Source organism: Protopterus annectens, chromosome 10.part0 (genome assembly GCF_019279795.1).
Source record: "Protopterus annectens isolate FY-2018-M chromosome 10.part0, PAN1.0, whole genome shotgun sequence".
In the NCBI taxonomy this organism is placed as follows: domain Eukaryota; kingdom Metazoa; phylum Chordata; order Ceratodontiformes; family Protopteridae; genus Protopterus; species Protopterus annectens.
This window is the reverse complement of record NC_056744.1, coordinates 419,880,845-419,904,972: the sequence shown is the minus strand read 5'-3', so window position 1 is coordinate 419,904,972 and position 24,128 is coordinate 419,880,845. Positions and strand designations below refer to the sequence as shown.

The 24,128-nt window shown below is 38.7% G+C and overlaps 2 protein-coding genes across 2 annotated transcripts in view; one reads left to right on the top strand and one right to left on the bottom strand.

Annotated features, from left to right (window-relative positions):
- The window catches only part of CDC73 (cell division cycle 73), a 2,122,897-nt gene that overhangs the window by 875,349 nt on the left and 1,223,420 nt on the right, over nucleotides 1-24,128 (top strand). The gene's annotated exons all lie outside the window — the stretch shown is intronic.
- Nucleotides 879-18,140, bottom strand: B3GALT2 (beta-1,3-galactosyltransferase 2). The gene is made up of 2 exons (XM_044085322.1): nucleotides 17,538-18,140; nucleotides 879-2,711 (listed from the first exon to the last, which is right to left on the bottom strand). Exon 2 carries the CDS (start codon nucleotides 2,443-2,445, stop codon nucleotides 1,180-1,182), a length of 1,266 nt encoding a protein of 421 aa, XP_043941257.1. The 5' UTR covers nucleotides 2,446-2,711; nucleotides 17,538-18,140; the 3' UTR covers nucleotides 879-1,179.

The window sequence follows — 24,128 nt, the reverse complement described above, 5'->3', positions numbered from 1 at the left end:
ACAGCAACAGACGTAGGACCCAAGACTTTATTAATCAGGCCGACTGAGGGCTACTGCAAGCAGATAACCCAAATATAATGACTGCAACAGTGAATACACTCCGAACATCTATATTTATGGTAAGTGTACACAACTGTACTTTATTTCTGTAAAACAGTGATGTATGTAGCACATTCTTAATTTGCGTAAGCAAAACTGCTGAGCTTAATAAATTTTTTGAAAAGCAAACCACGTGTATGTTACAAAGATGATAGAAACTAGAATCTGTACCATTTTAGACGTTCATGCTTTAAACAAAATCTGGAGCTGTGACATTTGCTAATGGATGCTGCATCTCTCACTCTTTATAACTGTGCACTGGAGGTCTCAGTTTTAGCATAGGTTGGCAAAATGTACTATATTAGTGCATAACAGTCAAGTTTTGTCCCATGTGGTCCAGCATTTCCTGGCTGTTTAAGCCACATAGGTGGACCAAAAGATTGACACACAAGTAGTTGTGTGTGATGTGTAAAGCTCTGTGAGGACTACGTAAACTTCTGCACATGTTCAGCTGCAGTGGGCCTTGAGACACAATATCAAGGTCTTCTGATACTAAGGGTGAAAACAAAAAAGTGTCATTTTGTTTCATATAGGCAACTGTACATCATGTCATACCCAAGGAGACTACATTTAAATCTTCATTGTGTTAATTTTGTACTACAATGCTAAATTTCACTTTGTGATAATCTCAAGTAATTACTGAAATGAGGCTGTGATAATTTGGGGGCATTTGAAATCTTTTAGGAAATTAACACTGGACTTGAGTTCATAACGCACTATATTATTTTGATTAATATTCATCGTTTGTACTTGCTACTAAAATAATTTCAAACAGTTGCTTTTGCTTAATTGTATTTTATTGGCACATAAAATAGCAACTGTACCACCATAGTGTGCATGCTTGTTATTGCACATAACACAGAAAATTCCAGTATTACTGTCTGTTTTTTCATTGTTATGTGGACCCTTTTTCCATAAATTGCTTTTCCCCTTCCCCAACAAATGCATTAAATATTAAAAAAATAATTTCCCTTCTCCATATGATTTGCTTCCATTCATTTTACCCATTGCCACTGTACATGCTGTATTAATATTTACACATTGCACATTTGAATGTTCTGCAACAGTGCTAGAGTCCTTTTAGTGCAGTTTCCGTTGGCGATACCTGCCATTTTTCTCTTTTGCCATATTGGCACAGGCATTGTGCTTATTTTGTTGTAGGTGGTTCCAGTATTTAATCAAGTCATTAGGCTGGAACTGATGGGAGGTAATTAGGTGGCTATATTTACAGCTGGAGTAAGAAACTCGCCAGTGATTGAAGACAAATTCATTTGGCGGAGGTACAGGATCGATGCGTAGCTTGGCTAGACAGATTCCAACATACACATCCTCCAAGTGCAAGCGTCTGATGCTTAGTGAAACTTTAAATATCTTCTCTGCCAGATCTCCTGAGAAGACATAGCCAGTTCCTGAGCAGAATACAGGGTAACGCTCACTTGGGTACAGTTCAGGTGGCATGTACCATTTGCTGTCTTTGTTGCGATTAGGTGCATATCCTCGCATCAGGTATCCAGTAAAGTAGTTGTGTCGAGGAGCTAGTTCAGGTTTTAGAAGCTTGTTTATTAAATATTCAGTGTTAACAAACATATCGCTATCTGTTTTCATCACATATGAGACATGAGGACAGAAAGTTGCAACCCAGTTCATACCCATGAGAGTTTTAATTGTGAGATTGTAATATGTATCATAATATTCCTGCTGAATTATGTCATGGTATTGTTTGCTTTCTGCTGATATAGCACGCTGAAGGTACCGACTTTGCTTACTGCTGAGGCCCAGTAGAAAAATACGAACAATCCGAATACCTGGTGCCAGACTTTCATTTCCCCACGTTTGTCTTATGGCTTGTCTGGCTTCTACTTGACCTGGCTCAGCAGCAATTAATAGTATTAGAAAAGGATTTTTATCCTTGCATTTGTCTGGCTCATTAATGATATATTGATAATGGTGTTGGATGGGGTATCCTGTACCTTTGTCATTTTGTATGCTTCCGTTTGCACGGAGTGTGTTCTCTAATCCAGTAACTCCTTGAGGTGACAGTTCAGTGTTGTTGGAATTAGAATTCTGAGGCTTTATAGTTTGAAGTGGCAGTTCCTTCCATATATTTCGCAGGGAACTATGATTTGTTTCACTTTTCGGAGACCGAAGTCCTTGCACAGTGTATGCAACTGGATTCTCTCGAAAGCCTGCTCTGCCTGGCAGCCAGTCATGGTGGTTAAAGAGCAAAAACATTGCAAATAGAAACACGAGTGAGAACAGCCCAATGAGATGGGTGCGAAAGAGGGAGCGCTTTCCGTTCCATGTTATTTTTACAAGGCAGCAGTGACGTCTTCTCCACTGAATCATGTTTACATATCCAGCAATGGATTGCAAGTTAAAAGTGAAGTGGGATGTTTTCCCTTTTGAGATGGAGTGCTATTTTTCAGTGTTCGTCTTTAGTAACATGTCCAAACTGAGCCGCTGCAAGAGAATTTCGAAACTAAAGTGCAGGTGCATGCGTGAAGACATGGTACCAAGCATAGGTTCTTGAACTTTGTAAGCCAGTGTAATCCTTGGTTAGAATTTTTGTAGCCCAGGCATTCCAGTGTTTATGTTGTATCTTTTTGTAGGAACTACAATAAAGAGAAAAACAGTTGTCAGTATAAGAAGGTAAAATAAATTCTTGCAAAATGCAGTGTTAACATTTCAAAATTTTTGACAATGTACATAAAAAAATGGAATTTATCTAGTGAATAATGTTTCATGCTGAGTACACAAGGCCATTTTCATATTTTGCTCCACTTAGGTTTAATACAAGCCCTTACTATCTGTTTATTATCCTGCACTTTTGACTGTGTTTTTGGCTGTCATTTTTCGCCTTCCTTCCTTGCCATGTAGCAGGTCCTCCACTGTAGCCCTTTACCCCAGTCCTTCTTTTCCCACTGCAATAAGTCTGATTTACTAGTCCTTATGGCTGACAGTAGAGGTGGGGACACTGTTGTCATACACAGGTCTTGGAAGTACTTCTTTGAGGCACTTTGATAATGCCAAGTGATGTCCTGTTACTGACCTTGGGGCACATGTAATGGGTTGCTGTAGCAAGCACTATCCGACGTGCTTGAAAATCTGCATCAGTCTTTTGAACTCTACAATACAAATGAGAAAATATACTATCACTGTGTATGTACCCATTCTCTGACCAAATGCCTAATACAGGACTGAACCGTTACCTTCCCCTTGACAAACGTTAGCCAGTCCACAATTCAGTTGCCTCCCTTCCTTCTCTGATATGTCCCATAGATGCCAAGGCTGCTATTAAGGTTATACTAACATAAGAACAAATGCCTTGTCTTTCTCACTGGACTGGCCACTGCTGGTTAGTGTTAATGTTTGTTTGCAGTTACAAGTAGAACTGATATACAGAGGCATCTTTGACACCTGTTAGCAACAATTGGAGAGCATCATCTGTCCTGCTTTTGTACACAAGCATTTGTTATGTTATATAGGATGCTTGTCTAATTCTAATATGCATCAGCATTCAGGATCAGAGCAGCTAAGGTCTTCCACTGTCCAAGACCATGGAACATTTTTTAACATAATCTGACTTCTTCCAGGGTTTGTAAGAACTAACTGAAGTTTTTCTAAACATATGCCACCGATTTACTACAAGGTTGCTCTGTTAAGCCGTAAAGCATATTTCAGAAAAGTACACCACACCTTATGTGCATTTAAGCATTGTGATCATTATAGCCAGTTTTTCTTTGAGACCCACATTAATGAAGTATAAAATTCCAGTCAAGTATGAATTTTTTCTGATTATCATTTTAGTAGTTTCTTAGGACTGTTTAATCACCCCCTCCCCCACTCAGGACTAATTGACACAACTGTTTCCTGCCTGAGATGTGATAAAACACACACACACACACACACACACACACACACCCCAAGTTTGATTTGACCAGATGTTGCTGATTAAATAGATTCCAAATATATTACTCGGTCAAACATATAAAATTCTCTCTTACCTAGACATAAGTTGCTGGGAGTTGTTAAATTTTGTTTGGGAACAGTTCAAGTGACCTGGACTTTCAGCTTTCTGCAGTCAATTTCTCCTCCTGCCATTTTGTAGAACTGTAGTTCTTGTGGGGAAAACATAATTATTTCCCTAAATTTTAAGTTTTAAACCGTAAAGAGTGGATTTTTAAACTGCATTTAGTGTGTCACATTACTGGGTTTGCTCTCAAAATCTAGAATTAATTTATTCTTATACGGAGATTGTCAAAATGTGTTTTCTTTAAAGGGCAGATTTCTTCTGTTTCATGGTTGCTGCCTCTGTGCTGTAAAAAGGCCAGGTTCAGGCGATGCATGAGCTTGCTACAGTCTTGGTCTTTGTTGTAATCCAATGCTTGTTTAAACACTTAAGACATGTAATCCTAAGGTTTTTATGTTTGGTTTGTGGTGCTACTTCTGATGCATATCTGGCCTTTAGAGAATGACCACCTGTAACTGTTATTCCCATCATTTTGAACATCTGTTTGATTCACAGATATCTACAACAAACTTGCACTCTAAAGTGCTGAACGTATTCATTACTGATGCTTGCCAATTACTGGAGCCTACATAGTACAAAAATATACAGTGTCTTCTGATTAGGTTTTCTAAAACTGCTGGTTATTGGGTGTAGACACTGACCAGAGACGGTTATTTGTGTATGATAAGGAAAACAAAAACTTGAGAGGAATTCAGAAGCAACACAAGGCCAAAACAAGTACAAACAAACTTGTTATTGTAGCAGAATGCCTTCCTTATAATGTAAAAATGCCAGATTTAATTAAGCATTTTCATACTTGCTGTGCTGAAATAAATTGCTAGGCACTTTGAATAATAGCTAACAGGCCACCTTTTATGTAAAAATAAGGAACGGTAAAATTTCATTGTCTTAAGTGTACCCCTTACCACAGGGTAAAATTTTCAGCCCAAGATCGAACATAGCCCCTCTTATCAGCTTATTATTGACAAAATATGCTTGCAGTCAAACAGCCCACAAGAGTGATGTGTACTGAACCTGGCTAATATAATAAAATATAGCTTTTTAACCCCTTTTATGTCATGATATTGAGATTTTTTTTTGTAATCGCACATCTGTTGATAATCTACCCCTTAACATTTGTCCTGTTGTTTCATGTCATCTGTCAGTGCAGAAGGACTGGAAGTGTGGCCTTATGATGTAGTTATGAATTGTCATAGTTATACTTCCCTTTTCTGAGCTATGCAGGGCAGTTAAGCAACTGTAGAAATTGGCTGCTTAAGTTCTGCAGCGTCAGGTAAGATAAGGTCAACTGTGCAGTTTAGAGCGAACAGACTGTAGTTTGTGTTGATTACTTATGACATACGAGTGTTGTCTGGGAGGATGACATCACACAGATCAAAAATGTGTATATGTAAAAAAAAAAAAAAAAAAAATTAAAATGTTGGTACTTGGCGGCTTGCAATTGTGCTGGAGTGGTGAAACTGCAACTTGACCATTCCTTCAGTTTTGTGTTTCATGCACACTGTCACTGGCTGACAAATCCCTAAATTGTCAAACTAGTGACACTGCAGAGTTTTTTTTTTTTTTTTTTTTACTTATATTTGCAAGAAGTGCAACAGAAAATAGAACGGACTTCTTCCAGTGTTATACAGTACATTACTCTTTCACCATTCATGTTTGTCATATAGTACTTTAAAGGAATGCTATTGGTTATTTGCATAATGAGTCGAGAAAGGTCACCTGAAGATGCCTGTCTGTAGTTAAAATTCACAATACCAGATAGTACCAAAAAAAAAAGTTCTGGTGCATCAGTATTTGGGGATTACTTTGAATTATTAGGTACTCTGCACTGCATTTTTCCCTCTTGTAGCTGGGAGATGGTGTTCATTAGAATTTGTTTTTAAGATTTTTCTAGTTTCCCTGTACAGTGTAAAAAATAAAAAAGTGCATGAGTTATGAGAAGCTGCTGTAAAGTGCATGTCTAGTAGTGTCAGCTCAACGCTTCTGTCCAGAAAGGTAGTCACAAAAGCAGACGGTGCACAGTTATGCAGTGATTCCCTGTGTGTACTCTAGTTGATTGGCGAATTTGTTGAAGCAGATATTGCTGTTACTACCCTCTTCAAACATGCTTTAACAGTATTGCATGTTTGTGTCAGGTACTCCGCACTGCATTTTCCCCTCTTGTCTATTGTAGGAGATGGTGCTCTTTAGAATTTGTTTTTAAAAATTTTCTGGCTTCCCTGTACAGTTTAAAAAAAAATACAGTGCATGAGTTATGAGAAGCTGCTGTAAAGTTAATGTTGAGTTGTGTCAGCTTAATGCTTCTGTCCAGAAAGCTAGTCAGAAAAGCAGACCGTGCACAATTTTGCAGTGATTTTCTGTGCATACTCTAGTTGGTTGGTACATTTGTCATTGAAGCAGATATTGCTGTTACTAACATCTTCAAACATACTTCAGTTGTGCATGTATGTGTCAGGTACAGTGTGATTTTTGGTGGTGCCTTTGTCCTTCTTTTATTATTAGTAGTGTATTATGGCACTCAGCATTAAAAAAAATCACGTTCCTGCTTCAGCTGCCTGTAGTGTGTGGACCAGTAACTGGAGGTTTGCAGTTTTGAAGCAGTACAGCTGCAGAAAGCACAGGTCATGTGTACTTGTCCTTTGGCGCTGCAGATGTATGTACAGAATAGAATTGGTGTAGTAGAATATTGTCGTGTTTGAATGACCTACTTTTGCAGACAGATATTACATAAGCTACGAATGGCCTTAATTTAGACTCATTCCCTGTGCACAGTACAGACAAATCCCATTGTATAAATAATGCCTTACCACTCAACCTTGTACCACATAAAATCTGGACAAAGCCAAAACTAATGGGGGGGCGTGTCAAATGGCCCACAAATCAGTACAGTTTAAATAGTGCTCTTATAAATTTAGAAAATTGCTAGAATAAAATATTGTGTGTTATCCATTTTCTGAAGGACATGAAGTCTGAAACTCAAGTATCTGTCATTTAGTGAATTCAGTCCTCCTAGATTTGCCAGAATACCGCACATTTTACAAGAAACAAAATGAGGCAAAAATCTGGACAGTTGAGAGATATGAAAAATGCTGTTGTATGAGCCATTGAATCTGATGGTGATGAAAGCATATTTGAGTTAATACTCTTGGTAAAGGGCAGTTTGAGTGGTGGTTTTACGCCATCTTTTTGTCTTATCTGTCCTATAGAGAACTATTTTGAGACTTGACTACAGACCCTTCCCCCCACCCTGGTACAGTATTATATTGTAGTTGTACTTTTCAGTTGTTTAGACAGTAGGGACTCCTTTGCAGCAATATAACCTGTTTCCCTTGCTCCCACAGCATTCTGAATTGTGCCCTGAGGCAGCTTGTGATAGTGGTGCAGGGTTGTTGGTCCCTGTCTTACTTGTCATTGGGATGTTTGCAGTGGTGGCCATCCTTTGTGATGTGCAGACTGACCAGTATTTGTCACCACATGATTCTTTCACTAGTCATGCATTGTGGCTCTTTTGGTATGCTCCCCTTTAACTAGGAACTTAGTATTGAAACTCCTTTGTCACTACAGGACATTTTTCTTTCACATTCTTACTCTGTTTTTCACCATTTGCTGGTAGTTAAGGGCATGCTACTGTCCTGTCATTTTACCATAGTACTTCCCTTAAGCTGCTGTAAAAAATGAATAAGCTGCAGTTTTCCTGGTTTTCCTTGTGCTTTTGTGTATCTATTCTTCATTATTGCTTACTTTTGTGGCTAACTGGACTTTCTAATTCCTCTTGTCCTCTTAGTTTATATAGTTGCAAATAGTGAAATAGACACTTTTTCTGTGTCATTATTCCAGCAAACCTTTGTAGTCACCACCAGCTCTGGTTTCTCTTATGTACAAATTGCCCTTGTTTCTTAGCCTTAGGGACCGGTCCCATGCTATGTACTACAATTGTTTGGCTGGAAGTAAAAAGCTGGGTGTTTCAGATGAGCAAGGATTCTTTGGCTAACATTTTCTGTTCCAGGATGCAGCTTTTGTAAGATTTCGTAGAGCTCCGCTTGTTGTGCTTCCCTTTCCTATGTTGTTTTCTCAGGTGATTTACATGTGTGCTTCAGGGGCACTATTAGCTATTGAGTGTATGTCTAAAGATACTGACTTACAGGTACTAAACTAAAATTGTTCTGTAGGCAAACCCAATAATTCAATGCCATAGGCTTTGGAATTCCAGTAACACTCATAAAAATAATTATGAAGTTTGGCAACCTGGGTTAGCCTGGCCGTTGAGGGTCCATCTGCAAGGAAGGGTGAATGGGAAAGACAGTGGTATTTCACTAGCTTACCTATCCTGGGGTGCCGGAGACTTAAATAAAGATGACCAGCTCTTGTGGCATTAACCAAGAGTATTGCATCCATCTCATTCTTGCAAGTACGGTAGGCATACACTAACACTGGTTTTCATCTATGAAATCTTTTGTCATTGCATATCGAGCAGCGAAGCAAGGAAATGGATAGGGCATAGAAATTAAAAAAAATATATAAAAATCCTGTGACCTTGATTATGATGCTGTAATGGGAGAGTTTTCAGTTGGGTCCTGGGGAAGCCAGGAGTGACTTTTGGCATCTGAGATAAAGGAGGAATATCAGCAGGCAGCTGATAGTCTGCTCCATGAGGGCCAAAATGTTAATTAAAAAATACACTCACTACTTGCCTAATTAAACCTACATTAATTTTTGTTCGGTATATATTAAGAAAACAAGTTAAAAATGACCTGGAGAGTGAGTTGCCAAAACTAGCTTTTCTGCCATACATCAGGAACTATGGTTTTAGCTACTTTATATTTGTTGTTTCATCCTAGTTGCAGTGTATCATTGGGCAGACGATGAGGCCTGCCCGACCTCATTGTGACTGCAGTGCTGTATTGTTGCAGGTACTGCATTTCATATATTTTTCTTTTGGAAGTATCCAGTTGAAATTAGCCTAAATGTTCACTGTGGCAATTCCCCCCCCCCTTTTTTTTTATTTATTAAAATGGATCACATAATTATGTCAATTAGCTTTACATTGCATTAATTAAAATGGATCTCACAATTCTGTCATTTAGTATTGCATTGCATTAAGGAACTACATTTGCAGTTTTCATTTTGGTGTAAATTACTTTCTGACCCAAGGGTTTTCAGACAGGTGAGCAAACACTTTGTTGACAACACCAGGAAAACAAAGTAATCTTTATGATTGCTATATACCCTAGCAAGTATCTGGACTAATTATGTAAAAATAATATATAATATAATATAGTACAATATGCAGGTGATAACAGGAAGTCAGTTAAACAGATGGTAAAAAGACTTGCAGGCATTAGAGGCTTATGTACAGTGTATTATAAAACATTAATGTTTTGCTGAGAAATTCTGTAAAATGAGTAAACTTCTAAAATGAAGTGCTGTTTCATTTGTGTATATTTTTGTGACTGGGCCATACATCTCACTCTCCCTCCCCTTACTAGCTAGAGGGACAAAAACTAGGGGTAGACACCTGTCTGTTGTCCCAAACAACCCACACCTTAGAAAATGTTGCAGTACTTCCAGATTATGTGGAGATGGTTTCAGAGAAAAGTGTTGAAAAAAAAAGTTGTTTGAAACCATCCTGATGTAACTATGGAAAATGAATGGCAGAATAAATGAAGGTGGTTTTACATTAAGCAAGGATGTCTTAGGCAGGAGTTCAGAGCTTGAACAGAGAATCTGTGGGCTTTTAAATCATTGAGAGAACTTTTAATTTTACACCATGTGAAGGCAGAAGAGCAAATATGTATTGTGGAATGGCGAGAGGATGGGTTTCTTTGAGTTGTATGTTGAGGGAGAGTTTATTACTTAAGATTGTTCCATCAAATGGGGTATAGAACACCAACAGCACATTACTCTGGGTAAATGTCATTACAGGACATTGCTTTGGGCATTTGATGCAGCAGCACGTTGCTGCGGGTCCATGACATCACAGCAGCACATTGCTGCGGGTACATGACATCACAGCAGCACATTGCTGCGGGTGCATGACATCGCAGCAGCATATTGCTCTGGGTAGTTTTGTGCACAAGCACCTCTACTGCACATAGGTTTGCTAGACAATCAGTACCCGTTTTACATGCCCATAAGGTAGAAAACTGTTTCGATTCACTAACTGTAAGCAATTTATCATCAGTACATGTGTTGTACTGACATTTTGTGTCATAATCACTAGATGGCAGATACACACCACTGTCCAAACGTGGTGCTTTTCCATCACTTGTTCTTTAGTTCTCTTCTGATTGTTCAAAACTTGATCATGTCAACAGGTTTATGCAAAGCTTTATAATAAATTATTTTTCAGACTGGCCTTAAGCAGCTTGTTTTAAACTTAGTTTGATAAGTAGTGTGAGCAAGTCATAGCTTGCAGTATCCATCTGTCTTTTAAATAAGAAAGGCACCCCCCCAATGTGCTTGTGGAATACGTCAGTACTTTATGGTAAACTTCCAGCAGTGAACTGTACCTCCTTCTATACTCAGTGATTACATAGTTTTTAAGGTGCTGTCACCTTTGACCATTAATATGTGCATTTATTTTATATTTAAAAAAAAAAAAACTCGCATTGTTTTGACTGGGCAAGTACTTAATAAGCACAGTGTTTTATGACACAAAATGTACCTTTTACTTTCAGAGATCTATTCATTGTTTTCCCTTAAGGTAGGAAGGTTTTTGGGGAGAATGCTGTTATGAGCTGTAATAATGACTTTATATATGTCAGGACTGCATTGTATGGCTAGCTTTTGCCTTTGGAATTTAAGTAGCATTGTGGGCAAGGTTAGGAGCCATTGTCATATTTGTCATTTTTGCAGGCAAAAACTGGGGAGTGGGGGGTGGATACTAGGAATTACTTGTCATTTTGATTTTGTTGAAGATGAATAGTAATTTATGGAATAAAAAAGGCATAAGGTGACATGCAAATACACTGTGAAACTTTGCTGGCTGAAGAAATTTTTAATCCCAGTTCTGTATGTTATTCTCAATAAAATCGGAAATGAAAAGGAAGCAGACCATGTGCAACTGGTCTGTATGACAGTTCAAATCGAGTAAGAAGAAAGCAAAAACCAGTTATGCATTTTTAAAAATTGGCAACAATTCTGCTCAGTTAAATGCAGCTCATTGTATGCTATTCCTGTTTTTGGGCATGCCTTGGCTGTGGGGTTTCCTTATTCTTCAAAATAAATTAATTATACTGGAGTTGTTTTTAAACAGAAAACTGTTTCAGACTGCTGCTGATTGGTGTGGTTGAATAAATTAAGCTGTATGGATGTTCCTAAAAACATTGGTTGTAAGCAATAAAGAGAAATATCTAAATTGTTTTTGCAGGTGGCAGCCCCCCCCTGCACCTGACATTTGGAAGCTGTCGTTTGCACCCCCTTACCACTGCACAACAGTAGAGAAAAGTATGAACTATGACAGGCAGAACACAGCAGTCTTACATAGTGTGACCCTGTGTCTAGCAAGGAAGTACTAAATACGGCAAACTGCAGTAAACAGAATTTACAAACAAAGAAACTCACACCATGTGTAACGCAACCCTTTCAGAGGCTTTCAGTTTTTAATATCTTTTGCTGCTAAACCCGATAAATGGGTGAATGATCAATAGATTATTTTTTCTGTAGTTTCTTACACTATGGAATCAATATATCTGTTAAAAACAACATAAAATCTGAGTTTTAGTTTTAGTGGAGCATCCTCCAACACTTTGCATTAGGATATATATGTATTTTTTGCACAGCTTGTGCCAGAAGAGAGTGAGTTGTTGTAGTGCTAACAAAATAAATAAGGTAATCACTATAGCAGTATGATGTGTCTGACACAGTGGTACAAGCTGCTAGATGCACCCAGATGCTGTACTCTGGGAGTCATTAAGCGCTTTTAAAGTATTAATTTAGCAATTAACCCCAAGAAATGGTACATCTATCTGTAGTCAAGAGCTTTGTTGTAAAAACTGTAGCGCATCCCCTGGAATAGGTTTCTGAGAATTGGTTATGAAATCTGGAAAACTCTACAATAATCCATACTGGAGTATATTTTACTGCTCAGCTAAACCATTGAAATGGGAAGTACCCTGTCATGCATGTATATGAAGGGGATGCCTTTATCCAAAACAACATCTGCTGTATTCAGAAATATTGCAGTGTTATGACTAACTGCTGTGATCAGTTGCCCTGCTTTTTGTTATACAACAGTTTACAAAGAGTTTTTTGGTAATAGCTTCACTTAAGCTGTCTATCCTTAAGTATTATATTTCCACTGTTTGTACTGTGTGGAATTGATATAATTAATTTGAAAGTAGTGGCGTGTTTGAGGAACTTGACTGGAGGAAGAACAAGTAACACTTTCATGGTATCTTATGGAGTGCAGGTGTTGACTTTATGATGTTTGGGTTGAGAAAGGGCAACAGGCTTAATGGAGAGTAGCAAGAAGTTATTGGGTTTGATGGTCTGTTTTGGGTGGGTAGCAATATAGGAGCATGTCAAATGCATCTTCATGTTTGTAACCATGGAAGTTAAAGGAAAAAGTCAGTTCCCAATTTAGGTGTAGAATTTGTGATAGATTTATCTTTTTGTAATTGTTAATTGATGAAAAGTTGTATTCTTTCAACATGGTGAGGGAGTGTTTTAAAAGGAAACCCAGTAGAAACAAATATTGTAATGTTATTGTAATAGCTGTACATTAACAAGTATGTAAACATGTTTTGTAGCATGATATAATGGTTTTATTTAGGCAGCACCTGCTGTGATGTGATGAAATGCACTTTTTTTTTTTACCCACTGAAAGTATTTTAACATGAGCAGCTATTTCTCACAGGGTCTGAGCTGCTACCCCTCCTGAAGTCCCCATTTCCTCTTTCAGTGCTAAAACAGGTTGTTTTACTTATGGGTAAAGTGTAGTTCTGCTTTTCATTTAAATCACGTTTTGGGAAAAATGCTTAGTGATGTGCTGCAGTTCATGTTCTGATAGCATTCTTACATGCTACTTGTGTAGCATAAGTTGCAGATATGGAAAAAAGGGTCTACTGAGCTGAACTCCCATAATTGTAATTAATGCTGTGTTCTGCAGCCTTGATAAACCATGCTATAATTTATTAGTGTTCCGGAACAGTATTGTAAACTGGAATATGGTCTTGTTGAAGATGACGATGTGGCCTTACAAAGTCTTTTCACAGGGAATTATGATTCTGTGTTGCTGGACACTTAAAAAGCACTACTTCCTGTTCATCCTTAATTATTGCCTTTAAACAAGGTACTCTGGTTAGTAATGGACCACACAGCACATCTTCAAAGTAAATGCAGAGTAATTTTATTTGTTTTAAATGGTGAGTGGAATATATGACCAGTGTTAAAAGTGAATGTATAGTTGCTTCTTGGTTACTTATGTCTGCAGTCTCAAGTTACAAACATGGCAGCAAAGTTTATCTTAACTCTGCATTTCTAATTCAGTGAAACGTTAAGGGTCGTACATACAGATATAGGACAGTTGAATGGTTTGTAAGTTTCACTTTGCTATTATTTGTCTGTGATGTCATAGTGTAAGCTGTACAGTTTGAGTTGTACAGTGACTTTTGTTAAGAGTTGCAATCTGTTTATGTGAAATTTTAAGTTGTACAAAATACAAAGAATTATTTTGAAAGTAGTAGTAAAAGTGGAATTGCATGAGTTTTTCACAGCTTCTCTTTCACTGCGTCTGCTGCATATTGTATTAAACATTAACAGTTTTGGGACAATTAACAGTAGTAGTAGTGAAAGATGAGATGATGAAGCTAGATTGACCTTTGATCTCAGAATGTTTAACAAGTAGCTATTTTAAAACATGGAAACGTTTCCTGGTGAGCAGCTCGCCTGTGGACTTTGAGCCTAACTTTTCAGAAATATTTGTTTACATGATTACTTTTAGAATGACAAAGTAATAAAGCATTAGAATATCCAGAAGTGCCTGTAGCAGAGTTGAGTAAAATATATCTATTCGTTTAAGCAAGAGTTATTTTGGTAGCTGATGTCCGAAATGTCTTTGAGCTGCATTGCTCATGTAAACAAGTGAAGAAGCTCTCCGTTGTGCCCTCTAGTGGCAATGCAGCTGTAATTTGCTAGAGTGTAGGCATGTGTTTATATGGCCATTTCTAACTGGCTTGTAATTGTTTTGTTTTACAAAGTCGTTATGTGGGTGTGAAGAGATTTTGTATTCTTGTAGAGTAAAACTTAGTTTTCATTTAGCCTGACTGGCCTTAATGTAATGTGGTGTTTGCAAGTCACGTGTCAAGCAGTTTTTGTGTTCTGTAGTGTTACCCTTAGACATGCACCATTTTTAATTTATTAGACTGTGATTCCTCTGTTTTGGGGAGGGAGGATTAAAGGTCAGTGTTACACATTGAAGAGATGTCCATTTCTGCTTCAAGCATATCGCTTCATCTGTACCACAAACACTTTTGTTGTGATTACTTGGGTTTCCCCTGCGTATCTTGTATCACAAGTCAAACTTCATTTGCAGAACCTGAGTTAGTTGTTTCAAATACTTGCTATTAATGATTGCATTTGCTAGTGTTACGCTTAGAAACATTGTTTACTGTTAAGTCTAGGCTGTGGGGAAAGTGTTGAAGGTTCAGAAACTGCCTGCATATTTGATGTTTATAGGATTATGTAGTTAATGTAACAAATATGGCATAACAGTAATATAGCAGTTGTCACACTGGAGTTAATTGTGTTATTACACACCACAATGTTTTGGTTGTAGTTTTCTTGTTAGTTATTTGTCCCTGGTACAGCCTCAGTAGTTAAAGCTGCAGTATAAATACTAAGATTTGAGTCACAAAGCTTTCAATTCATATTGCTCAATTCTGAAAGTCATTTGATCTTCTCAAAGCACTTGAATCTTTCCTGAAAATGTCACTTAATTTTAAGTTGTCTTAGCTGATTAACAGAGATGAATATAAATGTATGCACGCGCACACAGTATCAGTTTATTTTCCCATTTTTCTACATTAATGCTGCATAATGTGTTAAACTGCTGTGGGATAAACCAAGTGCTTCCAGAAATCCAATTTTTGGAAGTCCATTTTATGTAAAGTTCAGATTCATGGCATTTGCATTTTTCTGGCTCCGAGTTTGCATGCATACTAAAATTGCATACTTGAATTTAATGCTTGTTACGAATTTGAAAATAATTTTTAAAAATGCTGGTAAGTGGACATACAAGCCGAAGTGCTAAACAAAGTGAAACAAATTGAGATGCAGTTGAATAGCTTTAAAAGTGGCAGCTTGGTGTGCTAAATACTGCATTTTATAGTAAGAATACAATTTCATTTTGTGTATATATACACGTGTATGTGTCACCTGTACATGTTTATATCCCAGAATTCAGTGCAGCATTGATTTGCGATCAACTAACATTTTATAACTGAAGGGCTTAACTTTATAAATCAAGGCACACTAATAAAATCAGTGTTTTCATAGAATGTTTCACACAGGTTTCACCAGATCACTTAAGTTTTTTAAGTTATTGTCTAAAATAGTTTGCTGGCGTGAACATAGACATTTCATAGACCTGTATGATCATATTTCTGGTCATTCACACTTGTGATTCCATTTCTTACCATATTCCCATGGTGGGCCCCTTATTCTTCATTATATTCTTAATTTATTCAGTATGCAACAGCTGCTTTAACTGTTGTCTAACATTTTACCTGTTATGTGTTAAAGGTTCAAAAATGGGCTTCTTGCATGGAATGCAGATAGGTGTTGATAACAGTTCTGATATTCTTACCTTTTTTTTTTTCTTGATGGGATGTTATTTTGCTGTTGGCCATATGTTGTATATGAAATCAATAAAACTGTAATCCAAGTTATAATTGTTGATCTGCACTAAAGGTGGCAGAAGTTTTCAAAACTGTTTTCCTTTGATGTGAGGGCAGTAGTTGCAGTGTGGACATGTTTAAGTGATGGAAACATCTTCATATGTGAATATTTAAGTACATTTTTTTGCTTTAGGAAACTAGATGGATGTGTTGGAGCATTATCTGGCAGTAGTGGGCCTATTGAAGTAGCAGTGGTTAAAATGTGGTAGAAAGAGTTGCACACTGCTGTGCAGATACAGGGTCGGTTAATTTTTTTGGTCACAAAAATAGTTAATTTCCCTCCATGAATCCAGTTGAAGTGTGTACAGCTTCCTGTCTCCAAATGCAGTATGTTTAAGCTTGCAGTGATCCTGTGCACTGGAGATGTAACCACAATTTGAACATTTTTCAGTCCATTTAGTACACCTCTGAATTGTGAAGTACCACTAAGGTAATTTGCAGAAATGGCCAATGTTAATCAATTTTCATTTTGAGGGGAATTTATTTACTTAACACTGGATTTCTAAGGCTTGTAGTATTTTTCTTTATTATAGTTTAGCTAGGAGCTTTTTGTTGATTTCTTTTGTTTCATGGTTATGTTGGTTTATATCTTTCCATCTTTGTTTGCTTTTTGTTAGAAGTCATAATACTGAGCATCTCTCTTCCTTCCTTAATTTTTTTCTTATTTATTTGCAGTTCCTTGTCCTGTATTATCACAAAACATAAATATGCTCTGCACTTAATTGCTACATTTGATACTTGAAATAACTAGAGAATGCTTAATGTTGCTGTCACTAAATTTTACTGTTTCTGATTTACAGATATGTACAACCATAGGATGATAAATTTGAAGCACATCATCTGGAGAGGCTATCTACTCTGCCTTCCTTTTAGACACAGTGGTTCACTGCATGTTTAAGTGTATTTGTTAATTGGACTGCATCTTAATATTTTTTGTGTTCTTACTAGATGTTGCTGACATTATTAGTCTTACGGCTTGCATTTCATGCAAGTACTTTTATGTAGCAAAACGCATGTCAGCTGAATTAGAGGCACTTATTAACCATTGCAGTTGAATTGTGCGGTATGTTGTGCTGGTTCAGGGCTGGCAGTCTTTAGCATTAAGTGGTTTTGTCATTACTTAGGGGATCCATTAAGATAAGGATTAAGTTTGACCTAATTTAAAACTAGAAGTGCATCTTAATGTTGATTTCTGTGATCCTGCATTTTAGGAATGCAGCTTAAAGTTTTTTAAATGTCTGCATGAGCGGGGAGGAGTATATGGCAGTGCAGTATGCCAGACATGCATTTATGTATTGAATGTTACCTGCCTCGGCTAAAGAAAGTCAACATTGAGTTAAATACAAGCTTAACCCCCACCCCCTAAACCCTTAGCCTGAAACAAGTAAAGTGATCTGAGATTACCCTCAGCGGTCAGACTGTGCAGAGATGGGGAGTCTCCATTCATAGTGGAGATGATAAAGGAATAAGCAGTAACTGCACTTAAGTTTTTTTTTTTTTTTTTAACGTACCTTTATTTTCAGGCCATATATGGTCCAAGTAGGTTTATCCTGCTGCAAATAAGATTGTGGCACGCCATCACTCCAGCAGAAAAGATGCTGATTGCAAACATGTGCACATCCCCCAACAGTCTCCTTCTTCCTCTGCTTAATTTTCCCATATGTCTGCTCATCGCGGTGTATGTTCCTCTGCTTCTTTTTCTACTCACTTGATTTGCCTCTTTGGAACAAAAGCCCTGTGGCCTTTACTTTGTTCACATTTTTCTACTTGGTGTTTTCTACAAAAGATGCTTTGTAGCCAGCTGTTCTTGTCAGATAATGAAGCCTTGTATTTTCCATGCTGAATCCATTCCGTCAGTGGCACTGCTGAGCAGCAGACTGTTTAGCTACTGTGTGAATGCAGCAGTCCCACTATCCTGGGTGTAATCCTGGAAATTAGGTCCCTTCCTCTGTGTTGCTAGGCAGCTCCAGGAAGCATGTAGAGTAGCGGACTACCTGAAAGACAGTGACAGGGTCCAACCTCTGCAGCTTCCACTTCTCCTTTGCTACTGCACAGGAAGGCAACAGTTTAAATGTGAGCTTTGACAGACGCTGTCTTCTGACAGAGCAGAAATGAACGTCACTGCTTAGCAGGATCTCACATGATCGTCCGTGTTCATTTAGACCACATCTGAGACAGAGCTGCTGCTGAGGGGCTCTGCAGCTACTTGATAAATGATACATATTCAGCACAAGTGCAGTGATGGGTGAATAAGGAAAAAAGGATGATTATTTTACAAATAGCTGATAGGTTTTGTTTAACTGACTTACAACACTATTTTTATATGTATTCCTTTTGTGCATTTACTGTAGTTGTGATTTGTTTTTGAGAACAGATGCTACCTTGCCTTTTCAAAAAAGAAGAAATTTAAAATGAATTGGAATTCTCCTACAAGAAGTGATTTCATTTGAAATGCTGTATGGCAGTGCACAGAAATTCTAGTTCACTGTTAGATAATTTGAGAGTATTTTAGCAATTTCAAGAAGGCTTTTTGGTGTGGTATTGTGTATATATGCATGTTGTAAATTTTCTGTAGTAATTTGCAAGATGTTTGTGATTGTGTTCTTCATAAAATAACAAACTAAATGTACAAATGGCAAGTGGGATTTGCTTCTGAACATTATACACAATTCACATTTATTGATGTATTTCAGTGTTGTATGTCTAGCAGACTTCCCTGTCAGTGTTGTATGTCTAGCAGATTCCCCGTGGCCAGTGAATCCTTTTTCAGGAGTGACTTTGTAATGAACTGTATAGCCAAATCAAAATGAATTACATTATTAATTTAAGGGGTAAAAGACAGTTTTGCAGCTATAAAACAGGGGTAGAGTAGAATTGCTTGCAAAAATACAAATTGCAACAAAACATTTGCTTGTTTCACAGCTTATACAGTACAAAATTCTGTATTTGTTGAAGGTAGAGGTTTAGAGCAAGGTATGAAAAAGTGTGCTTTTTTGTAATATCAGTCATGGTGTAAAAGATGGCATATTTATCCAAAAGACAGTAATTTATAGTAATAGACTTTCCCTGCTGAAGCAGTCACAGGTAATGGTGATAAATATGTCATGCCATGTAACTTTAGTTCACCTGATGTTTGATACAAGCTGCATTCTGCTGCCTTCATATGGGCAGTATGTACAGCTCTCCTTTTATATGTGACACACTGAAGTATCATTACTTCATTGATACAGATTGAACTGAACTAAGCAGCTCCTTAGTAATCTTAGTTTACATTTGGAGATGGTCTGAAAGCTTCAGAGCTCACGTTAATGATTTTAGTCTGTATTAACAACAACAAATAAATAAAAACAGCAACAAAAAAACTTCTATTTCATGAAAGGCCAACAGGAACATTACAATTGTAAATTAAATGTCATTTCTCACAGCTAGTCAGATTTTAACTGTAATGTAGTATGGAATGTCATTACAGATACAACAAAAGCATTTTGTATGTAACACTGGCCATTTACTGCAGTGACAGGCATTAATCTCTTAAAAGGAGTATTTGCCAGTCTGGTATTTGCGTGGGCTTATACTGTAATAGTGCCGTAAATTTGTTTTTACCTTCGCAGGTAGAAAAGTGATCCTCTAATATTATCACTGTATTCATTACTTTAGGTCTTCTGATTGTGCTGTCTACAGGGATAGAACTGAAGTGAGTATTGGCCATTTATGGTTCTCATTGTAGGGGGGGGGGGAGTATACAATCAGAATGGTTGAATTTTTTTACTTAAGCGTCATAGGTGCAGTTCACAGCGAAGCATGTCAGAGCATTCATTCGGAGGGAACATATTTATTGCATTCATGCCCATCTCAGTTTTTTTTTTTAAGCAAACCACCCCCCCCATCTGCCAACCTTCAAGCTTCTCCCATTATACTTGATCCATTCATTCCCTAATGGTTGTGTCTCCCCAGATCCTCTAGGGCAAGAGGCATCCATAGGGGCTATCATTCAGGCTGGCAGTGGGGAGTTGATGCTTTCAGCAGATTCCTATCAGTGAATAGTGTTTGTCTAGACCCCCAACCCCACCCCTTTGCAGGCTGGATGTGCTACCTTCATCATCATAAGGAGACTCTGCCCTCTTCCTGTGGGTACATGCTCTGGTACACACACAGGGCTGCCCACCAGATGGTGGCTTCATAAGTCCTGACCCATGGCGCCTGCTGCAGTGCTGCTCATCCCCTTGGGCATTGTGATGGTGTGTTCAGTTCTGCTTTGCCTTTCAAGAATGGTCATATCTATCTTTCTCTGACAGCTTAATAATCCTTTGTTTCTCTGTGCCATAGCTCTGACATATGTACCTCTCTGTTGGTTTACATAGATGTTTAAAGTGATGTGGAACTTGTTGTCTTCTGCCAGTCTTTGCAGCAGCATTATTACGTGCATCATTTTCATAGGTTCATAGGTTGGTACTAGGCTATCAGCCCTAGGGCCTATACAAGCCTAGCCATAACAATTCCCTGACTATTTCTTCCCACATTATTTACTTCCCTGGACTCCTGTCTGGAGGGCAACTGACAATGAACCCTGTGATGACTTTCCTTTCTCCCATCCAGTCGTCAAGGTTCCTTTTGAAGAGGGCCAAAGATGCACTCTGCTTGACATGTATGGGCAATCTATTCCAGAGTCTGGGGAGTCTCTGGGTCAGGAACCTATCCCTCCAGCATGTTTTGTTTATTGTGATGACAAGGTTTAGATCCCTGGAGCATGTGGCTCTGAGGGATTGGGATTTCTTTAAGTGTAGCATGTCCAACAGCTCTGGGTTTGACATGGCCTTTTATGTTAAGCAGAGATCGCCTCAGAGTAGACGATATGCGACAGAGTATAGCTGGAGTTTTTTAAGGTAGTCAGCGTAGGGCATCTGCTTTAGGTCTGTGATTCTTTTAGTGAGGTATTTCTGCAGCCTTTCCAGTTGTTGCAGATGTCTTGAGAGGTACATACCAAACGGGGCATTGTATTCTATAATGGGTCTAATGAGGCATGAGTACAGTGGGACAATGACCTCCTTTTTTCTGGATGAAAAGCCCTTAGTGATGAGGTGTGCCACATAGAAGGATTTCCTGACTGTTGTGGATATGTGGTTATCGAAGGTGAGACCACTGTCCACCTGTGTCCCTAAGTCTCTTATCGCACTTTTGGTGTTTAGTGTACTGCCACCTATATGGTAATTCACGGGTACATGTTTTTCCCCAAAGGGGATAACTATACATTTCTTGGCATTGACTTTGAGCCCATGGCTCTGGCACTAAGCATCTGTTTCTGTAAGGCCCTTTTGTAGAGTATCCACATCATTTGGGGATTTAATAATGGCTCCTAGTTTGCAGTCATCTGCGAACTTTGTTAGTCAGAGTCCCTTAGTGTTGGCCTGTACTTCAGAGAAGTAGATGCCAAACAAGAGTGGTCCCAGGACTGAACCCTGAGGTACTCCACTTGTCACTTGTCTGGAGCTGGATTTGGAGTTGGCTACTTTTACAGTGTGGGTTCCATCAGTAAACCAGTTAGCAACCCATTGGGTGACGGTGGGATTAATGCCCAGCTTAGTAAGTTTATCTATGATTCCAGAGTGGGGGATGGTGTCAAAGGCCTTGGCAAGGTCTAGATAGGCTGTGTGGACCACCTTACCCTTGTCCATGGCTCTGGAGACTGATTTGAATAAGTCAGTCAGGTTCAGGAGACAAGATCGGCCCTTCACGAACCCAAACTGGGTGGGGTCCAGTGTTTGAAGGTTGCCAATGTCTTAGTTTATAAGTTCCATGATAAAATGCTCCATGGCCTTGCAGATAAGGCTCGTCAGACTGATGGGAATACTTTGGTTGGTCCAAATACCAGAGACTTTTACCCTCCCTTGTGATGTGAAGACATAAGTGGATAAAGGATCATCAGCTTGTATCATTTCTTCACTTATTTCTTGCCAACAGAGGTCAGATGTTCTTCCAGTACCCCAGTTAGTCAAATGCCAGGAACTGAGCATATAAAGCTAACTGTCCTGTTGAGGAATTCTCTATTCTTTACTGTTTATATTTGATGTCATTAGATGCTTGATAAGACCAATGTTTGTGTAGAGTGTGGATAGCGGATTCCGTACTGGAATTCCTACTCTATTTGCTTATTATGCCTCGAGCTTGACATGTGCAATTGTCCTCAGTGTACACACCATACTTCAATTCTAGAATGTAGGGTTGAGCACATCCAGTTAAGGAAAAGGAGTGTCAAGGGCTTCTTTATGCTCTGGTGTTCACCAGTCCTGCCGTTGATCTCTTTCGCAAAAGGAAGAATTGTCCAAAGGTCATTAAGGAGCCAGACAATAGTGCTTCTTTATTAGATAGTCCAACTAGGCTTGGGATTGTCAAAGGTGGAGAGGTACCTTTGCCAGCCCCCTCCTGACCGCATGGGTGACTGAGGCATCTAGTGAGAACCCCATCAGAGGCTGCAGTGTCATTCGTGTAAGCTAAATTAGCTAGGATGTTGAACAGATCTGGAGCTGTTAGCCGAGGTTCTGGGTTCCTATTCCCATTCAAAGCTATTAGAGGGGGAGGCCAGAATTCTCTGGAATAGTGGGGAGGAATCTCAGGAGACAGGGTACTGGATGTGCCACCTGCGGCTTCAGCTGTCCACTACTGGCAACACACTCAAGACCAGCCCATGGCTAAACACAAGAATGCTTTTGTAGGCTTGCTGCAGCCTAGACCTCTTGGGCCGTAGGTGTCCACAGGCCTACTTGATGGACCTAGTCAGGTCAGCTAAGATATTGTGGATTTCGTAAGATCGGGCATGTAGTACTTGTTAGGACCCCTGCCCTTTCCTGCCAAAGAAAAGATAGATCTTTTAACTTAGGAGTCCTCTGATTCATATGATTCCAGTGAGGATCAGCTGTCATATGTAAGCCAATTTTCAACAAGGTCATGTGCCAACACTGAATCAGATGGCACTCTTGCTTCACCACCTTAGTATTTTCCTTTGGTGAGACTCCAGACAAGATGAGAGTCCTTCCGTTGGGAAGCTCAGGGCTATTTTCAATCCAAGAAAAGGTCAGAGTTTCTTCCACTTCCTGACCATAAACCCGTGATTGTTTCTCCAGTCCTAGAGGTAGTGGATGATGTGATTAGGGGCACATCCCTGCAGCCAAACTCCGAGCTCCCTGCCCCCAGGAAACAATTGTTTTTACAGGGTTCCGGATTCTCACCAGTTTCATCTTAGAAATCCAGTGGCAGATTCTCAAGTGATCTCCTCCTGGTCCAAGGAAGCCAAGGGCAGTGCCTCTACTTTGCCAAATGACAAGTGGGTAGAACCCCTTGGTAAATTTGTGTGTTTTGGCAAAGGGTATTCATCACAAATAATGGAAATTATGGATTACATCAATGCTTACGAAACCTGGTTGACACTGCCCATTAGCTTGAAACATTATACTCTCAATTCTGTTCATTGTTATTCATTGTATCTAGATGTCAGTATGGGCGGTTCATCTTAGAAGGATAATTAGGTCACTTATAGACCCAGATCATGCCAGTTTTATGGCAGTGAGGTGGAACAGGGGCAACAAGATGCATTTTGTCCTGAACAGAAAACCGTTTTCTATACTCCTTGTGATGGTCACAGTTGACAGCAAAATGCCTTTTGGCATTGTGCCATGGGATTCCATGTTGTGTATACTGGTTAGCATTTGAACTCCCTTAGGATTCATCATTATGTTTAAAGAGGTGTGTTTTGGCTCCCCATGATGCATTTGTTTAAGGTCCTTAATTTCTAAATGTATCTGTGTTCTGTGAGACGTCATTCAGAGCCTGTGTCACCCGTCTTTTTCGACTTTGCTTTGGAACTGTTAAATGAAAAGATTTGTGAGCCTTTTGATTAGAAGGAGTTTTGGCATCTGTTAATCTCTGTGTAGGCAATATTTTGTTTTCTGTGCCAAGCTCTCTATGCATGACCTCATAATAGGTAGACCTTATTTAAAGATTTTGGATGAATCTCCAGTGTCAGGTTAGCAGTCCTAATCACTGGATCTGTGTGTGAGGTTTACTCCATCACAGAGAGGTAAGCTGAAAAAACACAGAAGGATGCTATA

What these genes read in the sequence shown, in the direction of transcription:
- B3GALT2 (XM_044085322.1), bottom strand. Translation starts at nt 2,445, where the DNA reads ATGATTCAGTGGAGAAGACGTCACTGCTGCCTTGTAAAAATAACATGG.